This window comes from Rhinolophus hipposideros (assembly GCF_964194185.1).
Source record: "Rhinolophus hipposideros genome assembly, chromosome: 24".
Classification (NCBI taxonomy): Eukaryota; Metazoa; Chordata; class Mammalia; order Chiroptera; family Rhinolophidae; genus Rhinolophus; species Rhinolophus hipposideros.
Window position 1 is genome coordinate 4,764,187 of NC_138070.1, and position 21,545 is coordinate 4,785,731.

General features: G+C 36.8%; 1 protein-coding gene across 1 annotated transcript in view; it reads right to left on the bottom strand.

Moving 5' to 3' along the window:
• The window catches only part of KNTC1 (kinetochore associated 1), a gene marked incomplete at its 5' end in the record, with an annotated part of 53,062 nt that overhangs the window by 4,044 nt on the left and 27,473 nt on the right, over nucleotides 1–21,545 (bottom strand). The window contains 21 exons of the mRNA XM_081037785.1: nucleotides 185–314; nucleotides 899–962; nucleotides 1,047–1,101; nucleotides 2,875–2,931; nucleotides 3,304–3,399; nucleotides 4,070–4,205; nucleotides 4,591–4,709; nucleotides 7,340–7,418; nucleotides 8,767–8,813; nucleotides 11,137–11,246; nucleotides 11,366–11,576; nucleotides 11,830–11,903; nucleotides 12,679–12,895; nucleotides 13,041–13,099; nucleotides 13,186–13,357; nucleotides 14,230–14,319; nucleotides 15,721–15,928; nucleotides 18,029–18,138; nucleotides 18,975–19,091; nucleotides 19,716–19,844; nucleotides 20,222–20,326. Coding sequence (XP_080893911.1) covers nucleotides 185–314; nucleotides 899–962; nucleotides 1,047–1,101; nucleotides 2,875–2,931; nucleotides 3,304–3,399; nucleotides 4,070–4,205; nucleotides 4,591–4,709; nucleotides 7,340–7,418; nucleotides 8,767–8,813; nucleotides 11,137–11,246; nucleotides 11,366–11,576; nucleotides 11,830–11,903; nucleotides 12,679–12,895; nucleotides 13,041–13,099; nucleotides 13,186–13,357; nucleotides 14,230–14,319; nucleotides 15,721–15,928; nucleotides 18,029–18,138; nucleotides 18,975–19,091; nucleotides 19,716–19,844; nucleotides 20,222–20,326 — 2,385 coding nt within the window. The remainder of the gene's footprint in view (nucleotides 1–184; nucleotides 315–898; nucleotides 963–1,046; nucleotides 1,102–2,874; nucleotides 2,932–3,303; nucleotides 3,400–4,069; nucleotides 4,206–4,590; nucleotides 4,710–7,339; nucleotides 7,419–8,766; nucleotides 8,814–11,136; nucleotides 11,247–11,365; nucleotides 11,577–11,829; nucleotides 11,904–12,678; nucleotides 12,896–13,040; nucleotides 13,100–13,185; nucleotides 13,358–14,229; nucleotides 14,320–15,720; nucleotides 15,929–18,028; nucleotides 18,139–18,974; nucleotides 19,092–19,715; nucleotides 19,845–20,221; nucleotides 20,327–21,545) is intronic.

Sequence of the window (21,545 nt, forward strand, 5' to 3'; positions counted from 1 at the left end):
GCCTCAACCTACCTTTCAGTCTTACCTCCCACTAAACCCCCACACAAACCTTCTGCCGCACCCACTGCTGTACCCCTGCTTTATAGGTTTGGTGAAAAGAAAATGCAATCTTTTGCAAGGGACATGCACTCTGCGACCTTTTTCCATTTTTGTGGCAGCCCCAGCGGAGTAATTTCCAAGATACCTTAATGTGCTGGTGTCTTTGTTCTGAGTGGGGCATGAGCATAAGACAGGCTAATGCAAAAGCCGGGAGCTCTAACTGGACATACTGCCTGGCAACGCCAACCATGTCGAGATCATCTGACACCGGACATCTTCAAGAGAGCACATTAGTTAGTGAATAACCTGGCAGGTTCACTAGACAATATGGGCCCTTCTGGTTTTCCACAGTTGGTACTGGCCTGTGCTTCCAATAATTTTAAACATTAAAATACTGGTACAGAACATATGCTTAGTAATGAGTAACTTGAGTCTTTTTTGGCATTCTTCCTGGAATAAAAGAATCTATCTAGAGGAATATAAGTTGATAAGCATCTACTAGTTGATGCTGATTATGTCTGAAAGTCTACACATACCTAAAGATCAATTCTCAGACGACTCAAAAATCTATGAGACCATATTGTATGAGTCAGGGTAGTCACAAAAGGCTACTACTAATAGTACTTCTATTAAAATTGGGTACTAATTTTAGAGACTACTTACTGAATATCATCAGTTCATTACTTGTACCTCACATGAAAAGAAGACATAATGAAAATAAGAGATATTTTATGTTAGAAACAAGTGGTATGCTTACCTTCCCAAGAAAAAGGAATTATTCATAAAAAATGTTTATTAGAAAGGAATTTATAAGCCACAAATTTGATTTTTTCAGTGGGAAAATAAATATTTTACTTACTCCAGAATAGCAATGAGGCTCTCACAACAATCTGATAACTGACTGGGGCTTAAAGGACAAGAGGCTGAAAAGAAACAAACAACACAATTATACATATGCACACAATTATAAGATGCTATTGTCAATGTCTCAGAGTAGAGAAAAATACCTGAAAGAAGTGGTATCTGAACCACACGCTGCCAGGCTTTGCTGAAGTAGGGAATCTGCGGAAACAGGTGTATTAAAGAATTCATGCGGGGGAAATCACAAACTCTATTTTACAGTCACAAAACTATACACTTAAACCTTGTCAGTGTATAAGCTTAAACGCGGGATGCTAAAAACATGAATTGATATCTCCCTGTTTGAGATGATAAGATTCTAGAATAATTTCCTCCAGAATTATATACTTCAGGATATTACTATACAATTTCCGGCTGATTCATTATTGTTTCATTTAGAAAAAACCGTGTCAGAACCCAACTCGGAAAACAAAATTTTTTTTTTCTTGATTTTTTTTTTGTTGTTACTTTTTTTTTTTTTTTTTTTGGCCTTTTGTGTGTGTGTGTGTGTGTGTGTATGTGTGTGTTGAGAGCCCACTGGCCCATGTGGGAATCGAACCGGCAGCCTTCGGAGTTAGGAGCATGGAGCTCTAACCGCCTGCGCCACCGGGCCGGCCCAAAAAACAAAATTTATTTTAAGTCTATTATGTGACAGATGTTGTGCTAAGGACACAAGAAGGGGGCAAGGAAGCAAGATAAAGGATTTCAAAAAATGAATAAGGAAACAACATAAATTTCCATCAGTAGGGGAGTTATGGTACGTTTGACTCCATATTATGGAGAATAATTACATTAAAAATAAAGCGAACCTCAAAAGGCTAAACATGGTTATTGTAAGACTCAATAATTCCACTTCTAGGTATTCACTCAGAAACAAAAACATATGTCTACACAAAACCCTGTACACAAACGTTCATAGCAGAATTACTCATAACCAAAAAGTGGAAACAATTCACATGTCCATCAACTGATGAACAAAATGTGGTCCATCCACACAACAGAACATTAATCAGCCATGGAAAGGAATGAAGCACTGACACGCTCGCTACAACATGGGTGAACCTTGAAAACATTATGGTGAGTGAAAGACGCACCATGCAAAATGCCACGTATCATGATTCCATTGATATAAAATGTTCAAAATAGACAACTTCATAGAGACACGAAGTAAATTAGTGGTTGTGGGGGATGTGGAGGGGGGGCTGGAGAGAGGGAAGGACAGAGGGGAATGACTGCTAATGGATATGGGGTTTCTTTCAGGAAAATGTCCTGGAATTAGATAGTGGTGATGTTTGCACAGCTTTCTGAATATAGCACAAACCTGTACTGAACCGTACAATTTAAATGGGTGAATTTTATGTGTGACTTACATCTTAATTTAAAAAGATGACAGATCTATATTTGCTAATATGAAACAATTTCCAGACACCATTAAATTATATATTTCTATATTAATAATCATTATGTGGGTGCACAACTTGTGAAATTTAGAAAAGATGAATAAGGTGTGGTCTCTGACTTTAAAGATCTTCAAAGTCCAAGAGAGCCAGTCAAATGTGTAATTAAGATATATTATGCTATCGCCTGAAACTAATAAAATAATACTGAATGTCAACTGTAATTGAAAAAAAATTTTTTTAAAAGATAAATTATGCTACGACAAGCATTATAATAGAGTCAGTGTTTTTAGAGCCTAAATGAAGACGTGATGCATGAAGCCTGGAAAACAGGGGAAAGTGTTTGTTGTCTTGGAGGAGGTGACGTCTGAACTGAGTATTCCGAGTGTGGGTACCACTTTCACGTAACGTCATCCTACAGCAGATCCGTTCTGGTCTTCACTAGGGAGCTGATTACTAACCACTGTACCCAGCAGTCACAAGGTCAACAAGTATAAAGATTAAATTCTATAAATCTTATTGTGAAAAAATTACATACCTGCCATAAAGAATGGATACTAGAAATGGCTGTTAAAACTTTCCTGAGGTAAGGAATCTGTGAAAAAATAAAATAAAAACATTCTGGAGATCACCAAAATGGAAAATGTCAACATGAAACATCGGATTCTTTCCAAAGGAATATCAGTATAATTTATCTTCCATGAGAAATGCCAGAGACGTTCACTTACAAATTCACAAATATAAAAAGGGGCCAAGAACCTTCCACTTGTTTCCTGTGAAATTTATGTCATTTTTGAGTTTGCACTTTCTCTGGCCTAATACTATGTTCTTTAAGTTTGGCCTGAACCCAATGAGAGTGAATGTTTTCAGCTTACGTCTGTTCAATAACAAGCATTGATGCAAAATGTTTAGGCGATGCTGTACGAAAGCTTTAAAAAGCACTGCAGTCTAGGGTACTGAGTCTTACCATATTGAAGCCAAGAAGCTTTTGCAAGAGTCCATTCCACAGCTGCAGGTCATGGATTTTGTATTCCAAACAAAGCTCCGTCACCAATCTTACCGCCTAAATAGAAAAAAAAAATAAAAAAATCATGTTGTTTCAAAGCACCAGTAAATCAAACCACTTTTGGAAAAGGTAGGGCAGCTGAATACAGAATAAGCTGAATACAGAATAAACACAATCTAATTGTGTTTATTGCTTATTGTGAAAGACGCAAGATGCAAAATGCATCTTGCATCTAAATTCAAAGAAGGCCCCTTCTCCCTAACGAAAGGAAAAAAAGATTAAGATTACTCTTTTTCTTTCTTGCTGTCATGGACTCATTTCAGACCGTTCCCCTTTCTGTTTTCTATCCAAGAACACTGTACCCAGACCCATCCCACCCAAGGCTCCTGCTGCTTGAGACTAAATTCCCATAGGCCTCTGAAGAATAACAAGACCCCTCCCTGCCCAGGGATAGTCTCTTCTCTTGTCCAGATGAGGAGAGAGGCCTTGGGAAGGATTATAAGTGCTCTCTTTTCTATATAGGGATGGCCTTTGACTTTGAGAAAGAGAGGAAAGCGGACTTCCTAGTTGTCTTGTCACCTGCCAGGATAGGAAAGAAGAAAAGGTCTCAAAGCGGTAGACCTGTTCAGGAATAGTTTCTCTGGTTTTGTCTCTCAGGAATTGGAGTGAACATAATGGCATCTGAGAAGATGGCAGCTCCCACTGTCGGATGGCTCAGTGTACATACCATAGACTCGTGGCTGTGGTTTTTCCAGAGACCCTTAATCATTCCTTCTTTAGGACTGTTGCAAAATAATTCATATGTGATGGGGATATTCAAAGTCTCAAATGATGCCAGAAAAGTTATACATTTCAAATATGCTCTGGAAAACAGGGGCATTTATGGGAATCATTCTCAAGGACAATCTTAAAATAAAAGCTACCATACGGATATATTAGGCCTGTTTGTTTTTAAATGCCTATTTTAGGCTCTAAATATATTCACTGAATATAATATTAGAAAGAAATCAATTTGAACAAGATGAAGAAAACATTCAGTTTCTAAACATCTCAAAGGAACGAGGGAAACAAGATGTTTTCAAAAGCCAACTTCCTCTTTGCTGAAATGTCAAGGGCATTCCAGGCAATAGCTCCATTTACACAGCTGTGCTAACGCACTCTTGCGAACAAAGGGCCTTCAAAGTTATACTTCCTAACAATTACCTGTTTCCTACTTCTTCATACAATTTTTTAAAAAATTCTACTTACTTCACTTCTTCAATGGGTTTTTTGAAGAGAGATTCTATAGTTTCCTTGTCAGCCAAGTAGAGGAGACATTGAAGAGCTCGCATTCTGTGGGCAAAAGTTAGCTGACGCACACCTACTGTCTGTAAAAGCAAAAAAAGTTTGGAGAGTTGCATGCTTGCAGATTGTAGGTGGGTATATCAGTTTTAACTTAGGCAACATAAGTAACATCATTTAAAAAAAAATAATTAGTCAATCTGTGCCGAAGGAGTCAGTGGTTCTCAAAGTATAATCTATGGAACCCTGGGCAGTGTTCCTCAGACTTGTTCAGGAGACAATGGGTCAAGACAATTTTCCTAATAATACTAAGATGTTATTTGCCTTTTACATTGTGAAGCTATTTGCACTGATGGTTCAAAAGAGAAAGTGCTGGTTTGTATCAAGGCAGGAACACCCAACTGTTGTAGCAACCATGGTATTCCTCACAGCCACACATCCCCAGTATTGGAAACAAATGATGACTTCCACAGAAGGTTCTTGAGGAAGCAGTGAAAGTTAATTTTATTGAAACTCAACACATGGATATATTCATATGAGTTCACATTTGAATACATATTAATGTTAATGAATTAAATGTAAATTAACATTATTATGTGTTCATTAATGCTCTATGTGACAAAACACATACTGCAGTATGATGGCTTTTTCAGGAAAAAGCACTTGTATGACTGTGTTTCGAGCTGAACCAGCCACTTTGCATGGAACACCATTTTTACTCGAAAGAATGACGATCAGATTAACTGACATGGATTTTCACTGATATATCCCCTCGCGCGAGCGAAGTAAGAGAAAAAATAAACATGTGGGATTACATCAAACTAAAAAGTTTTTTCACAGCAAAGGAAACCATCAATAAAACAAAAAGGGATCCTACTGTATGGGAAAAGATATTTGCCAATGATATATCTGATAAGGGATTAATATCACAAATCTATAAAAAACTTACTCAACTCAACTCCAAAAAAACAAACAACCCAATTAAAAAATGGGCAGAGGACTTGGGGAGACATTTCTCTAAGAAGGACATACAGAAGGCAAGAAGACATATGAAGAAATGCTCAACCTCACTAACCATCAGAGAAATGCAAATAAAAACCACAATGAGATACCACCTCACTCCAGTCAAAATGGCTATTATCAATAAATCAACAAACAACAAATGCTGGCGCGGATGTGGAGAAAAGGGAACGCTAGTGCACTGTTGGTGGGACTGCAGATTAGTGCAGCCACTATGGAAAACAGTATGGAGGTATCTCAGGAATCTGAAAATGGAACTACCCTATGATCCAGTAATTCCACTCCTAGGCATCTACCCGGAGAAATCCAAAACTCCAATTCAAAAATCTGTATGCACTCCTATGTTTATTGCAGCACTTTACACAATAGCCAAGATATGGAAACAACCAAAATGCCCATCGGTAGATGACTGGATTAAGAAGCTGTGGTACATTTATACAATGGAGTATTACGCAGCCATAAAGAAGAAAGAAATCTTATCATTTGCAGCAACATGGATGGATCTAGAGAACATTATGTTAAGTGAAATAAGTCAGAAAGAGAAAGACAAGTACCATATGATCTCACTTATATATGGAATCTAAAGAAAAGACTATGAATGAACTAATCAGAGTCAGTTTTGGGGACGCAGAGAAAAAACCGAGAGTGGTTAGATGGGTGTGTGGGAGGGGGTTGGGGATAAGGGGAAAGGTGAAGGGATTTGGAAGCAGCTGGTAACCACAAGATGGCCTCAGGGTTTTTCTTTTGAAAATTAATTTGGGGAAGGTATTCTATAATGTTGTAAAGATTTTGTTGGGTATCCGATGGACATGCGTCCTATTTGGGAGACCACCTCAGGGATACTGTGGATACCTGATCATGGCATTGTACATCAGAAGCTAAACATTAATGAATGCCAACTATAATTTTATATATATAATGTGATGGTTCAGTGTGAGGTCGGAGGGATAGTGGATGGGGGGAGGGGGGTTCACAGTATGAGGGATATAAATGATGAACGTCTAAGTATTACCTTGTTTTGTACACCTGAAACTAATAAATAAATTAATTAATAAAAAAAAAAAAAAAAAAAAAAAAAAAAAAAAAAAAAGATTAACTGACATGCAAGAAAAAAAGGGCTACTTCCCCTCGGCTATCAAGGACATACCATCTGCATCTCAGATTTTCCACCCTTTTCTTCCTTTTACCCATCTATCTGCACCCTTTCTCTCCCTCGGTTCCAACTGCCTTAGAACATTTCTATACGCCAAAGTCTGCAGGCCAAAGAGGCCCTGTTGCCTTTAGGGGGAAGGAAAAGGGATCAGTCCAGCTAAAGTTTGTGGGGAGGGACGCAGGCGGCATGACTGGCAGGTGAAGCCAGGTCACGCAGGGCCTGCAGGCCGGGGTGCAGACCTCCCTGTTTGGCCAGTTGGTTTGGCCCCTTGGTATGAGGAACGTTGACTAACCAGGGAGTTCATAACCGTGATAACCCATGGGAACTGTCAAGAGATGCATCATTCAGTTTGCTGAGCAGGATGTTACAGAAGCCAGCACCGAACGGAGGTTGGCAGGTGTTACAAAGTAAGATAAACCTTGAATAAGCATATAAGTGAGCATTATCTTAATCATCTGCTAATATCGAGCATAGTAAACATATAGGAAAAAAATGTTAAGTTGAGATGAAAACATGAGTTTAGACTAAGTTCCTATGGCTCACAGGTGTAGATGATGTTGCAAATATGAACAGCATTCTTGCACTATAATCAATCGGACGAGACAGAAGGAGATACAGGACTCTGGAAAAAAAAATTTTGTAATTACATTTGGATATTTAAGTGATAGATTACCAAAACAATACACCTTCTTTACTGTCCACAGAAAAAGTCATGAGACATAAGCCTGAAGGGTTATGGGTCAAGAATATTTTTGCTTTCCTCGTTATCTAAAGAAGATAATAAACACAATGAAATCTAGGTCTCAGTCTTCTCATCTATAAAATGGCTAGTCAATCTCTGATCATTTAAATTCTCTTTATTTAAAAAATTAATAAAAACCATAGTTGCAAAGTACATTGAATACTACACATGGAAAATTCTGTTTCAGTTCACCGGACATTATCAGAGGCACATTTCAATCTCTAGACTCGGGGCTGACCAGCTCCCGCCTGAGAAGGGCAAGACAGATCAGGTGTATTAAAGGAGGGAGGGAAGGAGCTTCCGGTGGGAAAAGGCCAGAAGTTACAAAATTGGCATGAAGTAGCCTTGTGGGATTTCCTTCTTGGGATTCTCTGTCTCTGTCTCTCTGAATTATTTCCCTCTAAGACTTTCCATGTGACTAGTTCAGTTAGACACTCCAGATGCATTAGCCAAAGGGGCCTGTCCTTAAAAGACTCAGCAAGCACAAGGTGAAGTCCAGAGGAAAGGAGGTAATGGAGGGAGTGGTGGGCCAGCTTTGCCCAAATCAGGAAAAAATTCTTTTCTAGGGTTTGTGTTTCTATATCCTCTCTCACTATGAGATCTCCAGGACCATATAGGGTGCAGGGCTTCACGAGTGACTTGACCTACTTTTGATCTAGACCAGGAATGGCAAGAGGCTGCCATGTGTGTCACCACTCCCTGTGCCTATACCAAGCGTCACCAATGGATTACCACAATCTCTTTGATTTGGGCCCAGATACCGTCTTCTCAAGAGAGCAAGCCATGACCAACCAGATTTAGAAGAAACCAATGTGCCTTTCTTGGTCAGTCTTAGGTTGGAAGGGAAAAGAAATTCTGGTGGCCCATATGTGACCCAGCTCAGCTCACGACGGCGAGAGAACATGAAGGGGTCTGGGACCAAGGTCTTAGCTAGTAAGTTTTCCTTTGCTTGAGGTGCGTTTTCTGTTAAAAGTGCTCTAAGCGCTCTCAATAGTAGTCAGAACTCATTGAGGGTTCAGAAATTCGGAATCTTGGCTGTTTCTTCTTTATTCCACTGGAGATACTAACATCTACTCACAGCCGTATATATCAATGAACCGATTCTTCTTAGAGACTCTGACCCAAGTTATAGCAAGAAAGTCTTCTCAAAATCAAACTCTGGCAAATTTATTGCTAAGATTCCTACTGGACAACAAGGTACGGACGAATGTAAGTAAAGCAAGAGTACCTTCGCAGTGCTTCATCTTCTTGAAGTTCAAATATTTGTGACGAGTTCTTTGAAAAAGTGAGGGAAAAAAAGTCAAAAACTGAAGAAAGTTTGTTGACTATATAAGCTTATGAAAAGCTATTCGGTGAAAAACCCAATATACAAAATTACATTTACATGCAAGAAATCACAGTGCAATTCATTATTTTACGAAAAGACCTTTGCTTAGAAAATGAGTTTACTACATTCATTCAGTCAACAAACATTTACTGAGCACTTATTATGTGCCAGGCATGATTCCAGTCACATGGGTTGCCTGAGTGAACAAAACAAATACTCCTGTCCTCCTGGAGGTACATTCATTAGGTAATTTTTAAAAGGAAAGGACTCCATGAAAATGAGTCGTTCATTAGTTCATGATATATTTGTTGGGTCTTACAAAGTAGTGTGTTAGGTGTTATGTACAGACACACTTCCTGGCCTGAAGGAACTCGCAATTTAGTACTCCAAGTTTATGTATAAGTTAAAACATGCTGGTCTCTGAGTCAACCACAAATTCCATGTGGCCTAGATATGCTTCTAACTCCTCTGTTTCCACTGAAGCATAGTCCTTGCTCTTGATAAATACTTACATACTTCTTAAATTGAATCCCATAGTTTTGTGATACAAAAACTACTAAGTAAAAACCTAATGTCATGCCAGTTATACCTCTTGTTTACAAATAGATTTTTTTCAAGGACATCTGCCCACGTGGATAGAGGAGTTATAAAATCTCCCTAATTAAAACTGAAAACTCAGAAGAAACAGTGCAAAAAATTCTGCATTTGGATTGCTAAATCCCATCACAAATTTAGATATTAATAGTATTTTTTAAAAAAATACTGGTACCCTGTTTCCCCGAAAATAAGACCTAGCTGGACAATCAACTCTAATGTGTCTTTTGATGCAAAATTTAATATAAGACCCAGTATTATATTATATCATTATTATATTACATACGGCCCGGTCTTATATTACAGTAAAATAAGACCGGGTCCTATATTAATTTTTGCTCTAAAAGACACATTAGAGCTGATTGTCCAGCTAGGTCTTATTTTCGGGGAAACACGGTATTATGTACCTCCTAATATGATACACCGAAAATACCACATTACCTGTATAGTATTTTTGCCAAAAATACGGAACCTGAATCTACTCATAAGAAACATCAGCAAGCCCACAATAAGACATTTTACAAACCATTAGCCTGCACCCTTCAAAAATGTCAATGTCTGTCAGTTAAAATAGATTCAAGTAAGAATCATCAATAGATGCTAAATCAGGGCATATGTGTGGTGGGGGAGGAGTTTGGAGAGAAACAATATTATATTGTCTCAAAGTATCTCTGCGAATAGATATAAAAGGAAATATACTATATATGTAATAGAGAAATGGACAACATTTTGACTAACTGATGTAAATTTACCTCACATAGTAGGGCAAATAAGTCACTATGTGCCTCCAAATGTCATACCCTGAGAAGGACACCATATCATTTAGGTAGCATCCTGGCCAAAAATAGATAATTCAAATCTTATCATGAGGAAACATTAGACAAAGCCAAACGGAGGGGCAACTGATAAACTAACTGGCCTGTACTCTTCAAAAATGTCAATGTCATGAAAGACAAAGAAATGTCACAGAACTGTTCTAGATTAAAAGATATTAGAGACATGACAAATAAATGTAATGCATAATCCTGGACGGATCCTGATCCCAGGGGAAAAAAACTGCTATAAAGAACATTATTGGGACAATTGGTTAAACTGTAACATGGACTACAGACTCAAGCCTATGTTTGTTTGTATTGTATTAATATTATGCCAATATTATTAAATTATCTGATTTTGATAAATTATACTGTGGTTAAGTAAGAGAAAAGTCTTGTTCCTAGGAAATATAGACTTAACTACTAATGGGAAAGAAGCATGACATATGCCATTTACTCTCAAATGGTTCAGGAAAATATTATGACTATGTATTTTACAGGGAAAATGATGAAACATGAGTGAAATTATGGCAAAATGTTCAACACTGATGAAGCTGGGTGAAGGATATGCAAAAATTCTATTGCAATTTTTCTATCTGTTTAAAATTGTTTCAAAATAAAAAGTTAATCCCATGAAACTGAGTGAGTCTAAGAATAGGCCACTTCTTTTATATAAGAATTCATCTGGAATCACCAATTAAAAGGTAAAATGGTTGCAAAACAATATTTAAACTAGAAGAAAAAGTAAACAACTTCATTAAAACTCATCAGATAAAAGTTCCTTCTTTTAGGATTCTGTGCTCCTATTTATATCAGTGCAGGACTACAGATAAAAACAGATAAACTCAGAGAATGGACTTACATCACCAGGTTTTGTGGATGGGCACAGCCACTGTTCGAACAACACATCCCAGACTTTTTCCAAATCAATTTCATTGATTTCGGCGATTTCTTTAGCTGCTGCATGAATATCTAAGATATTCAAGGTAAAGAATTAAAGAAAGAAACATCCATGTCTTCAATGTAAGATTACTAGGAATCAAAATGATAGTTCTCCTTGGACCAAAAGATAAAAAGGATTTTGTCCTCACCTGGATAATCTTTGCCCGATGAATTCTGAATTCTTTGATTTATGCTAGGATGTTCATACAGGCTGATGATGAGATGTGCTGGTTTTCCTATCATTCTTAAATACTCTGCAGTGTTCAGCTTGTGGGCTATGAGCACCGCCTCTGTGCCTGATCGCCGGAACTGAATATGAAGCTTCTTCAACAAAGCCTCGGCTTTTTCCCGTGTTTCATCCTTTAAAAAATTAGATTGTTTTCTAAATCTCAAGTGAGGCTAAGGATCCTTTATCAATCAAGGGAGGGCCCTGCCTCAGTCACATCCTTAAATAGCTACCAAAAGCTTCGTCTTCTTTCTCCATTTTAGGCATCCAACCCGTGGAAACCCTTGAAAAGTACTATCCCCAGGGAAGGGGGAGAAGGTATGCTAGGCGAGCAGAATTTAAGACAAAAAGAAAGAGGAGCCTTCAATCTTAAGAGTTCAGACACACCTTAGATGGGATATTCTGTAGCCATCTCTCGGCTAAATACAAGCAGAATTTCAAACTGGACATCTTGAAGGAACCTAAAAAGATAAAGAAGAGATTTATAAGCAAATCTTAATCCTTTCAAGACAATGTAATTTAGTCAAATCAGAAAGTTTTTGTTTGTGTGTTTTGTTTTTTTTTTAAAGTGCATGCTCCTAGTAAAGAACAATTTAAACAGGACACAAGGATACAAAGTAGGAAGTCCACAGAGGTCCCTTCTTCAGCTTCTATTCCCATTCCCTAGATTCTTATACTTGTCCAGTTTTATGCGTGTGTGTGTCACGCACATGCGCACATATATTTTAAGCCAAATGGGATAAGGTCATACACATAGTAGTACAATACAATTTGCTGTTCTCACTTAATATATCTTGGACAGCTTTCCAAATCAACTACATAGTATTCCATTCTATGAATGTTTCATTTTTAAACCAGTTTCAGACCAATGAACATTAAAAAAGTTATTTTCAACTTTTGTTACAACCCCAAACACAGCAATGAGTGCCTATTTGTGTACTGATTTGATTACTGAGAATACCTAAGGATCCATTATTGGAAGTACTTCAATCCAGATTCCCACTATCAAGGTGGAGAGTGTCTATACCCCTGCACCCTGAGCACACAGCAAGGGGTCTTGCTTACTTGGCTGGGGCCCTCTCCACACCCAGCAATGCCACAAGTGAAGAGACAGGGCACAGACATGTTTAAACAATCATACTGCTTTCTCCTCAAAGATATAAAAGTACTTTTTTCACAAGTTCAAAACCCCATACAGAAGACCATTTTAAGCCCAGTTAAAGGGAGAAGCCATACCTTCTGGGATATCCTGGGCAAGACTGATGGCAATAGCGACAGCCCACTCTGGGTTAACTATGGATAACAAGTAGGATTCGATGGTTTGTGTGATCTTGGTTATTTCCTTGTTAATCAGTGCTGAGGATTTGGCTTGTGATAACTTCAGGAGCTTTGGCTTTAGTTTTTTTTCAAAGACATGCTTGGCTGTAGATACGTACAGAGTGTCCAAAGAGAACTTCAAAGAAAGGAAAGGAAATGTTAAGGCTGATTGATAGGCTCACCTTTAAAGGTTTTATGTGAAAGCAGCATGAAATCCTTCTACCCAGTGTCTGAATTAATTACAGGATAAAAGTACGGCTTACAAAGCCTTCAATTGTTACCTTCATTAATTTAGAAATTAAGAGTAGTGTTGGGAAGGATTCTTCACTGAGTTCTGTCGCTAGAAAGGAAACAAGAATAGTGTGGTTTGCTTTAGAAGAAAATTTTGGCAATTCAGTAAAATTCCTAAGAAGTAAAGGAACTTACAGAGAATCTTCCAGAAGTTCTGGGCCGTGCCAAAAAATATTAGGTGAAAAGGCAGTCTAGTTTGGGCAGCTGATGGCAAAGTTATTATGTGTTCCAACATATACTGATTTTCTAGGTCCACTGGAGGAGAAATTCTTTTGTATGACTTCAAATGTTTCAGAAGACTCAATGCCTATATTAAAATAAAAACTTTCCAATGAGATTAAACCAGTCCTAAGTGTTTTAAAATCATCTAACTCTATACCTTCATAGCTTTTCATTTCTGAGACAATCTTATTTTCATAAAGATGATCAACACCTTTTGTAGTTTTACGTTTAATATTTACATATTTATATATATATATTTATATTTATATATTTATATATATAACAAACATAATTTATATGGTCATTAAAGAAATTATTCCAGGTGAAACCAATGGAATCCTGTTGCTGGGATGTTTTGTAACGGGAGTTTGGCAGTTCCCTATGCTCTCTTCAAAGAGTTTGAGCGATATCTCAAAAATACTTGATTGCATTTGAAATACAGAGGTCGTAGACCTAAAATTAATCCTCTGTCCCTTTAGTCAATTAAGTTTATATCTTACATTTTTTTGGGGTTGTCTAACCTTTGAATTAACCCATTTAAAATTTTAAAATCCAATTAAGAAGTTACTGAAAGTACTGAAATAGAAAAAAATTAGTGAGTCCTGGACCTACCTACTAATGGTGGAATCAACTCTGGGTACCACATTTTTTTTTTTTTTTTTGCCAGATGACAATTTTGTCTTAATTTTTCCAGATCAGTTCTTTAGTGATTTCATACTTTTGGACAGACTTAAATGTTTCAGTGGAGCAAATATTGGATTAAAATAAATGACAAAATATGGACAGCAAGAACAATCTCTTTACTTCTGTATCCCTTTTAAAGAAAAGGAATCAGAATAAAATGGAGTTTAAAGGGAGCTCAAAGGACAGTCCAGAAAGACACTAGATAACTAATTTTTTCAAAAGCTCCAACTAAAAACAAAGATAATTTAAAAATCAATAATATATTTGTTATACCTGATTAATATTAATGTTGGTTATCTTTTCATCGGCTCTTTCTATAACTTTCAGGACAACTTCAATCATTTCATAGTCATAGGGATCCAACTGTATAAAAACAAAAATATATCAAAACTTGAGAAGATGTTGTCAGGCTGGTAGATGATTTTATTCAGTTATGTTGATGAATACAAATTACAAATATAAAATCTCAGTGCATACAATGTTAAATTAGATTATTCTTAAAAAACGAATATTTTCTCATCTGTAAAAGTAGTTCTATTAGGATAAACATACATGCTTTAAAATGTCTCCAAGGCTATTTTTTAAAAAAGCTGTACAAGGAGATATTGTTTTAATAAAAAAAGTAGTTCCTATGGCACTAAAAACCTAGAAAGATAAACGTATCAAAATTTGGTAAGATTTTTAAATTAAAATTCAATTTCTTACATTTATAATGGGAAAATTAGAATAAGAGGAAATTGACTTTTTCTTGGAATTGATGTAACTAAAAGTGTGGGCCTCCAAGCAAAAGTTTCTCAAAGGATTCCATTCTAGCTCTAACTATATACTAAGACGCAAGAATTAATTGGGTGGCATCTATAAAAGTTTATAAAAAGAAAGGAAGTATTCTCTTTGTTCTTTGTTTCTGATCACATACCATTATTCTTTTTTCCATTTTTAAAATGCCAACCAAAGTCACATGAATAACAACTTTGAACAAAGTAGGAAAATGATCCCTATGGTACCTAGAAATTTTGAGCAAGTTATACATAATTTTTGGCTGAATTACGGGCAAAATATAAAACTGAATTACTTTTTGTAGTCTTATAAAATTTTACTACTTCCCCTTCCATCTACCTTCATTCCCCCACCAAACTAGCCCTTGACCTAAAAGTTCCAATTCTCAGAAGCTCTCCTAAAAAAAAACCAAAAAAAAACCAAAACAAAACCAAGACAGCAAATATGTATGCATGAAGATATTCATCATAACAATTTATAATAACAAAATTTACAATTTAAGTGTTTATCAACAAACGCCTGGTTAAATATAGGTTTAATCCATATAGTGGAATAATAAATATGCATCTGTCGAAAATGAAATAGATATGTGTTGACGTGTAATAACAATATGGTAAGTGAAAAAAAGAGTAACAAGATAGTATATTTAGTCTAAGATAGTCACTAAACAATTAGCATTTTTATCTATGGGAGTGGGATTAAAAATTTTCACTTTTTGATCTGTATCTTTCTCTCTAGTGTGATCTTTTTCAAAGAATGTGCTATTTTTTAAAAATCTGAAGAAAAGGCTATTTCTATTTTAAAAAAAATAGGAAAATTGCTGTCTCACACTACATTAAAAATATAGAAGTCTAAAATTACTTCAAAATGAAAAGTTTATAAAATATTGTAGGCCTTCTATTTCCAATTTGTTCCTACATATTAATGAATGAAGGGGAGGAGGGAGGCTTGAAATGACCTGATAGGTTCATTTCACCATTCATCTACCTTATGCAGAATTCCACTAAGACTGATAACCAAATCTTTTGTGCTTGTCAGTAAGGGCACCATTTCCAGGGCTTTGGCCAGCAGTTTGGAATGCTGCTGTGTTGTGGACTCCATGCTCGCATCTCCATGGCTGTGGCTGGCGTTCGTGTTGTGGAGCAGGGTTTCAATGAATAGCTGAAGGGCTGCATCACAGTTCAGCTGAAAGGTGCTAAAAGAGGTATTCAGTTACATTCCGATCTCCCCAAATGCAACAGTTTCCACACAAAATTTCTCACAGAAAACTGAGGTCTGTGTTCCCATCACTGAATCTAACCCTTCTGTTGTCCAGCCTTAGAATCAGATAGTCTACCTGTCAACAGAGTTAACTATTGCCCTTAAAAAGTCAGATATTATTTATGCTCTTTCCGCCATCTTGGAGCCTGTGGAGACATGCTGGTGACAGGACTTCTAAAACAATGGATATGTCTGGAAGGCTGTGGTCCCAGGCCATTTTTGCTGGAACCATGGGGAGCACACAGCTCTCCCTAAAGTCAAAGGTGTTTATGTTGGAGATGAAACTGAATTTCTATTTGGGCAAGAGATGTGCTTATGGGTAGGAGGTCAAGAACAACACATTGACTCCTGGTGGCAAACGGGACAAAACCAGAGTAATCTGGGGAAAGGTAACTCGTGCTCATGGAAACAGTGGCGTGGTTTGTGCCAAATCCGAAGGAGACTTCCGGCTAAGGCCAATGGATACAGAATCTGTCTAATGTTGTACTCCTCAAGGATTTAAACATATTGGAAAGTAAATAAAAGTGTAGATTTGTAAAAAAAAAAAAAAATCAGATACTATTCTTGGTGGGCATGTAAACAAACTGTCACAATAATGGGGAAAATTCTGTAACAAAATTGAAAATATGGAGTGGCCGTTAGCTCAGTTGGTTAGAGTGTGGTGCTCTTAACAAAAAGGTTGTGGGTTCGATCCCCACATGGGCCACTGAGCTGCGCCCTCCACAACTAGATTGAAACAACTACTTGACTTGGAGCTGATGGGTCCTGGAAAAATACACTTAAAATAAATAAAAGTTTAAAAAAATTTTTTAAAAAAATTATGTCCTTAATAGAGCAATTCCACTTTCACACACTTCACAAAGTAGCCAAGATACATATACAAAGATATCCATTGCAACAACTATTTGTATTATTTAAAAATTGGAAACAACTCAATCATCCATCAATAAAGGTCTGGTTAAATATCTTATTCATACAAAGGAATACTACAGAGTTCAGCAGATACAAGAAGATGCTGTATATCTAATAGTGGAAGACACTGTGAAGTGAATAGAACATGCTCCAGAATGGTATGTAACGTATGATTCTGTTTTTGATACATTTTTAAAAATGCATATCAGTGCATGCAAAGGAAAAAAAACACACGAATAAAGTCCCCCACTATCCATACACAGGGAGCAAGAACTAGACACCTGCCTGGTAAGGAAATTTCCTAAGCAGCCTCTGTATCAATAACTCAGATTCCACGAATCTGTCACAAATTGGATGAGGGTTTCAGCACCCTTAGTATTTCAGAAGCAGTCACTTATTATTTCACCTGAGCAGGTCACCTACTATGGGTTTGTTTTCTCATATATAAATTAGCAATAATAAGCAAGAAAACTTGTAAAAATTAAATGAAATGATAATATGAAAGCTCTTTGAAACCAATAATGTGCCAGGAAATCAGTCATCATATTTATTAGATGGAAACATCTGAGATGTGTCACAAATCGTCTACTACTACTCATCACAGTAAGCTGTATCTATAAGTAACAATAGTCTTTAGTTTGATTTATTCACTTATCATATTTTAAATTCTCCCTAAATCATACTTTTGACTAATTTTTAAGATTACCTTGTCCCTACATTGATCTGATTTAGAAGTTTAATAGATCAGAAGCATATTCCCAAACTTCCTTGATCATGGGAATCATCTGAAGCTCCTATTAAGGATCAGATTCCTGGGCCTCAGACCAGACCTGTCGAATCAGAGCCACCAGAGAGGGGCTCTGGAATCTGTATTTTTAATCAAGTGCCTGAGGTGATGCTTATCATGAGGCAAGTTTGGAAAACATTAAACCGTGAATTAAAACAGTGATGTTGTAAGAGAATTTAATCTGGTTCTGGATTTATTATTCAGTTTGGGGGTGAGCAAAAGAAAACAGAGGTCTGTGCACCACAGGTAATAATCATAGCTATTACTGTTTTGTAGTAAGGATGACCAGTTTGTTAAGCTAACAGAAAAAATACCATTAACGTTGAAAAGAACTACCTGCAATATTCCAGAATGAGGCTTGTGTCCATATCTATATTCTCCACAAGAGCTTTAATGAGGTCTTTCTTGGTAAGAAAATGCTGCCTGAAAACCGGCTGAAAAGAAATCTAGAAATAAAAAGAGCAAAACGAAAAGATCCACTAAATTGAAATGTATTAGAAGAAGGGAGCCACTGTAACTTGCCTTTTTACTACCCCTTTTTTATAGAGAAACATTTTTCTATAGCTCCTCCAACTTTTCTTTTTATCACACTACCCAGCGCAACCATGATTCTGAGATTTCAGGTCTATTTGGCCGTGGGTCCGAAATCTCTCTCAGTCACACTAACCCTTGCCTCTTCATCAGTAAGTTTGGTTCTTAGTGACAACCAATCACATTACTGCATAGGAATTAGGCTTCGAAACATACAGCACTTCTGCAGTGGTTACATTCCTGATAAGTCAATTATCTGCAAATGATATAAAATGTTTTACAGTCATAGTAAAGAAAACAGGATTTTGTTTGTCTGTTTTCGCAAAGTGAAAAATAAGGGCCACTTACTTTTCCTTGGTAGGAGTTCTTAAAGCTTGGTACATACATTTTAATATTATCTTTAACCAAATAACAGCAGTACAAAAATATGAGACTAAAGGCTAGGCCTGAAATTGTGTAAATGTCAGTTGATGCTAGATATATTCCCATAAATGAGAAAGCTAAGCAGATGAAAATGTCAAGCATCTTTTAATTTCCTCAGAAATATAGAAAAAAGGAAATGAGGCAAAAGGCCCTTTATTTCTTTGAAAGCACTGATGTGGGTACTTAATATAACTAAAATTTATGAATCAGTATATGTATCTCTATATATCTCCTCTCCCCAAAGGATAATGAGATATTTATTTTAGATTTTCCAACTGGGTAGATGTCAGAATGGGTAAAACTTCACGGTGCTATGAAGAATACTCACACCAAGTTTACTAAGACGAATACCCCACTGGGCATCAGTACTGAGTTCACGGAACTTAAGCTCCATTTCCGTTTCCTGATAGAGACTGGCCAATTGAGAGCCCACCAGAGATATTGCCTAAAAAATGAAAATGGAATTAAAATTCAATTGCAAATAGCATATGTTCTAACACCTTTTAAATGAAACCCAACAATAAAAAATCATAATGTTTCTTTGTGCTAACAGTGTGGAATGTTATATATTGCTTTGTACACAGTCAATATTTATACAATATTTAGGTCATTCAGCTTTTAGTATGATGCCATAAATTTAGTCTGGCTTTCGTTCATAAGAAAAAGCCAACTGAGTTATCCCACAAGTAAAACACCTACAAAAGACAAATTTTAAAACACACAACATCAAAGAGAAGTTTTGCATCTGTTAAACTTGTCCTACAAAAAAAAGAATTGGCTCATAGATCTAAGGTTTCAAATACACTAGAGGAAGCGTAAGAAGTAAGGTTCTTAAAATCTACAGATTTTAAGAAATAAAAAATACCGTACTTCTTTGGGTTGGGCAATGCTTATGCCTACATATATATTCACCAGTGTGTCATTAGTCAAAGAAAAGCTGGTAGAAACCAAGTGAGTCAGTATGACATTTGTTCTGCTAAATCTTTAAGATATAGTGGCAAAGCCAACTTCATTTGTTCCCCTAAATCTTTCACACTTCAAGAACTGACAGTATGCTTCCAGGTCATACCAAAACTTTGTTGTAATTCTGCCATGCTTTATCTATGAGCTTCCAGAGATTTTCAAACACTTCTTTGTGGGGTAAGAGGGTGCAGTAACCCAATGCCAAATCAAGGTCCACCAGGCGACAATTAAATACCTAAAGGAAGAAAGCAAGAAGAGAAGCAAATTCTTCATAAATCAAAACAGAATTCAGTCTCTAAAGGCTTGTTGCTAAATTTAATTGCAGACTCTATAAAAGAACAGTGTTTTATGAAAAGTTATAATAAATAGTTCCAATTTGTTTGCTTAGGTTTAATGACCTTTATCAATATTATAAATTGAAGGAGAGAACCTATAACCAGGTCTATATGCCACGGAACTCTTACCTTCTCTTCGGTCTATCTCATCACTTTTCTTCAAATCCCCAACGCTCCCTACCCCTACCCCTCCTCACTCTTACTTAACCTTGCTGAGATATCAGAAGTAACCAGAAGAGAGTAAAAAAAAAAGAGCTTACCAAGAGCAAATACTCACTTTGTGCAACAGTGTTGTAGCATTTGCCCTGACGAACGTAACGGCCTTCTCTTTCAATACCGTAATAACTTGCCTTGATTTAACTAATGTGGTCTTTCCAAACAACTTTCAGAAAAGAACAAAAGACTCATTAGGTCCACTTCTATGCATCATTCTGAAAACTTTGCTTAAATATTCAGGAACTTCAAAAATTCATCATTAGAAGCAAAAAGTATTCGCATTTAATCTACAATGACAGAAAACTGGGGCTGGGGGAGAACTGACTGGGACAGGGCAGAAAAGGAACTTTTAAAAATATCTTGATTGGGCCGGCCCAGTGGCTCAGGCGGTTGGAGCTCCATGCTCCTAACTCCGAAGGCTGCCGGTCCGATTCCCACATGGGCCAGTGGGCTCTCAACCACAAGGTTGCCAGTTCGGTTCCTCGAGTCCCACAAGGGATGGTGGGCAGCGCCCCCTGAAACTAGCAATGGCAACTGGACCTGGAGCTGAGCTGCGCCCTCCACAACTAAGACTGAAAGGACAACAACTTGAAGCTGAACGGCACCCTCCACAACTAAGAATGTAAGGACAACAACTTGACTTGGGGAGAAGGCCTGGAAGTGCACACTGTTCCCCAATAAAGTCCTGTTCCCCTTCCCCAATAAAAAAAAAAAAAAAAAAAAATCTAAAAAAAAAAAAAAAAATCTTGATTTTTAAATCAACCTGCACCTTTGAATCTGTGTCTTGAATGTGGTGTTGATGACAAGGTGAATACATTGGTTGATACACTTCAAACACGTACATTTTAATTTCAAAAGCTATACTTCAATAATTTTTTTTAAAAATTGGCATTTAGTAAATATCAACAGAGTAGTAGAAATAAATGTGATTCCCTCTGAGACCAGCTTCATAAACAAGTTATCAACAGGTAGTATGTCTTTTAGAATCTGTTCAATAATGGTATCAGGTAATAATTATAATAATTTGGGTCACAATAAAACAAACAGCTGATAGAGAGTTTTGACCTAATGTGGTCACTGGGCTCAGAGTAAAAAGACTTACCACTGCAACCTAAAAGCTCAGGTAACTTATTTTACCTCCCTAATTTGAGTTTCCTCATTTGCAAGTGGCAATTCTCAGGGTTGTAAAGATTGAGTAGGAAACGTGTGCAAGTACTCTTGAATACCACCTGACCTGAATGTCAGTAGATACTCAATAAATGTTTCTTCAATCTGACAAATTATCAATTTCCTTGCTACAGAGTCAAAAAGGAAAATGTGGACTCCAAATTCCTGTATTTGCCAGTGCTTTAGTATCTACATTCACCCAAAGTGAAAGTATTTGT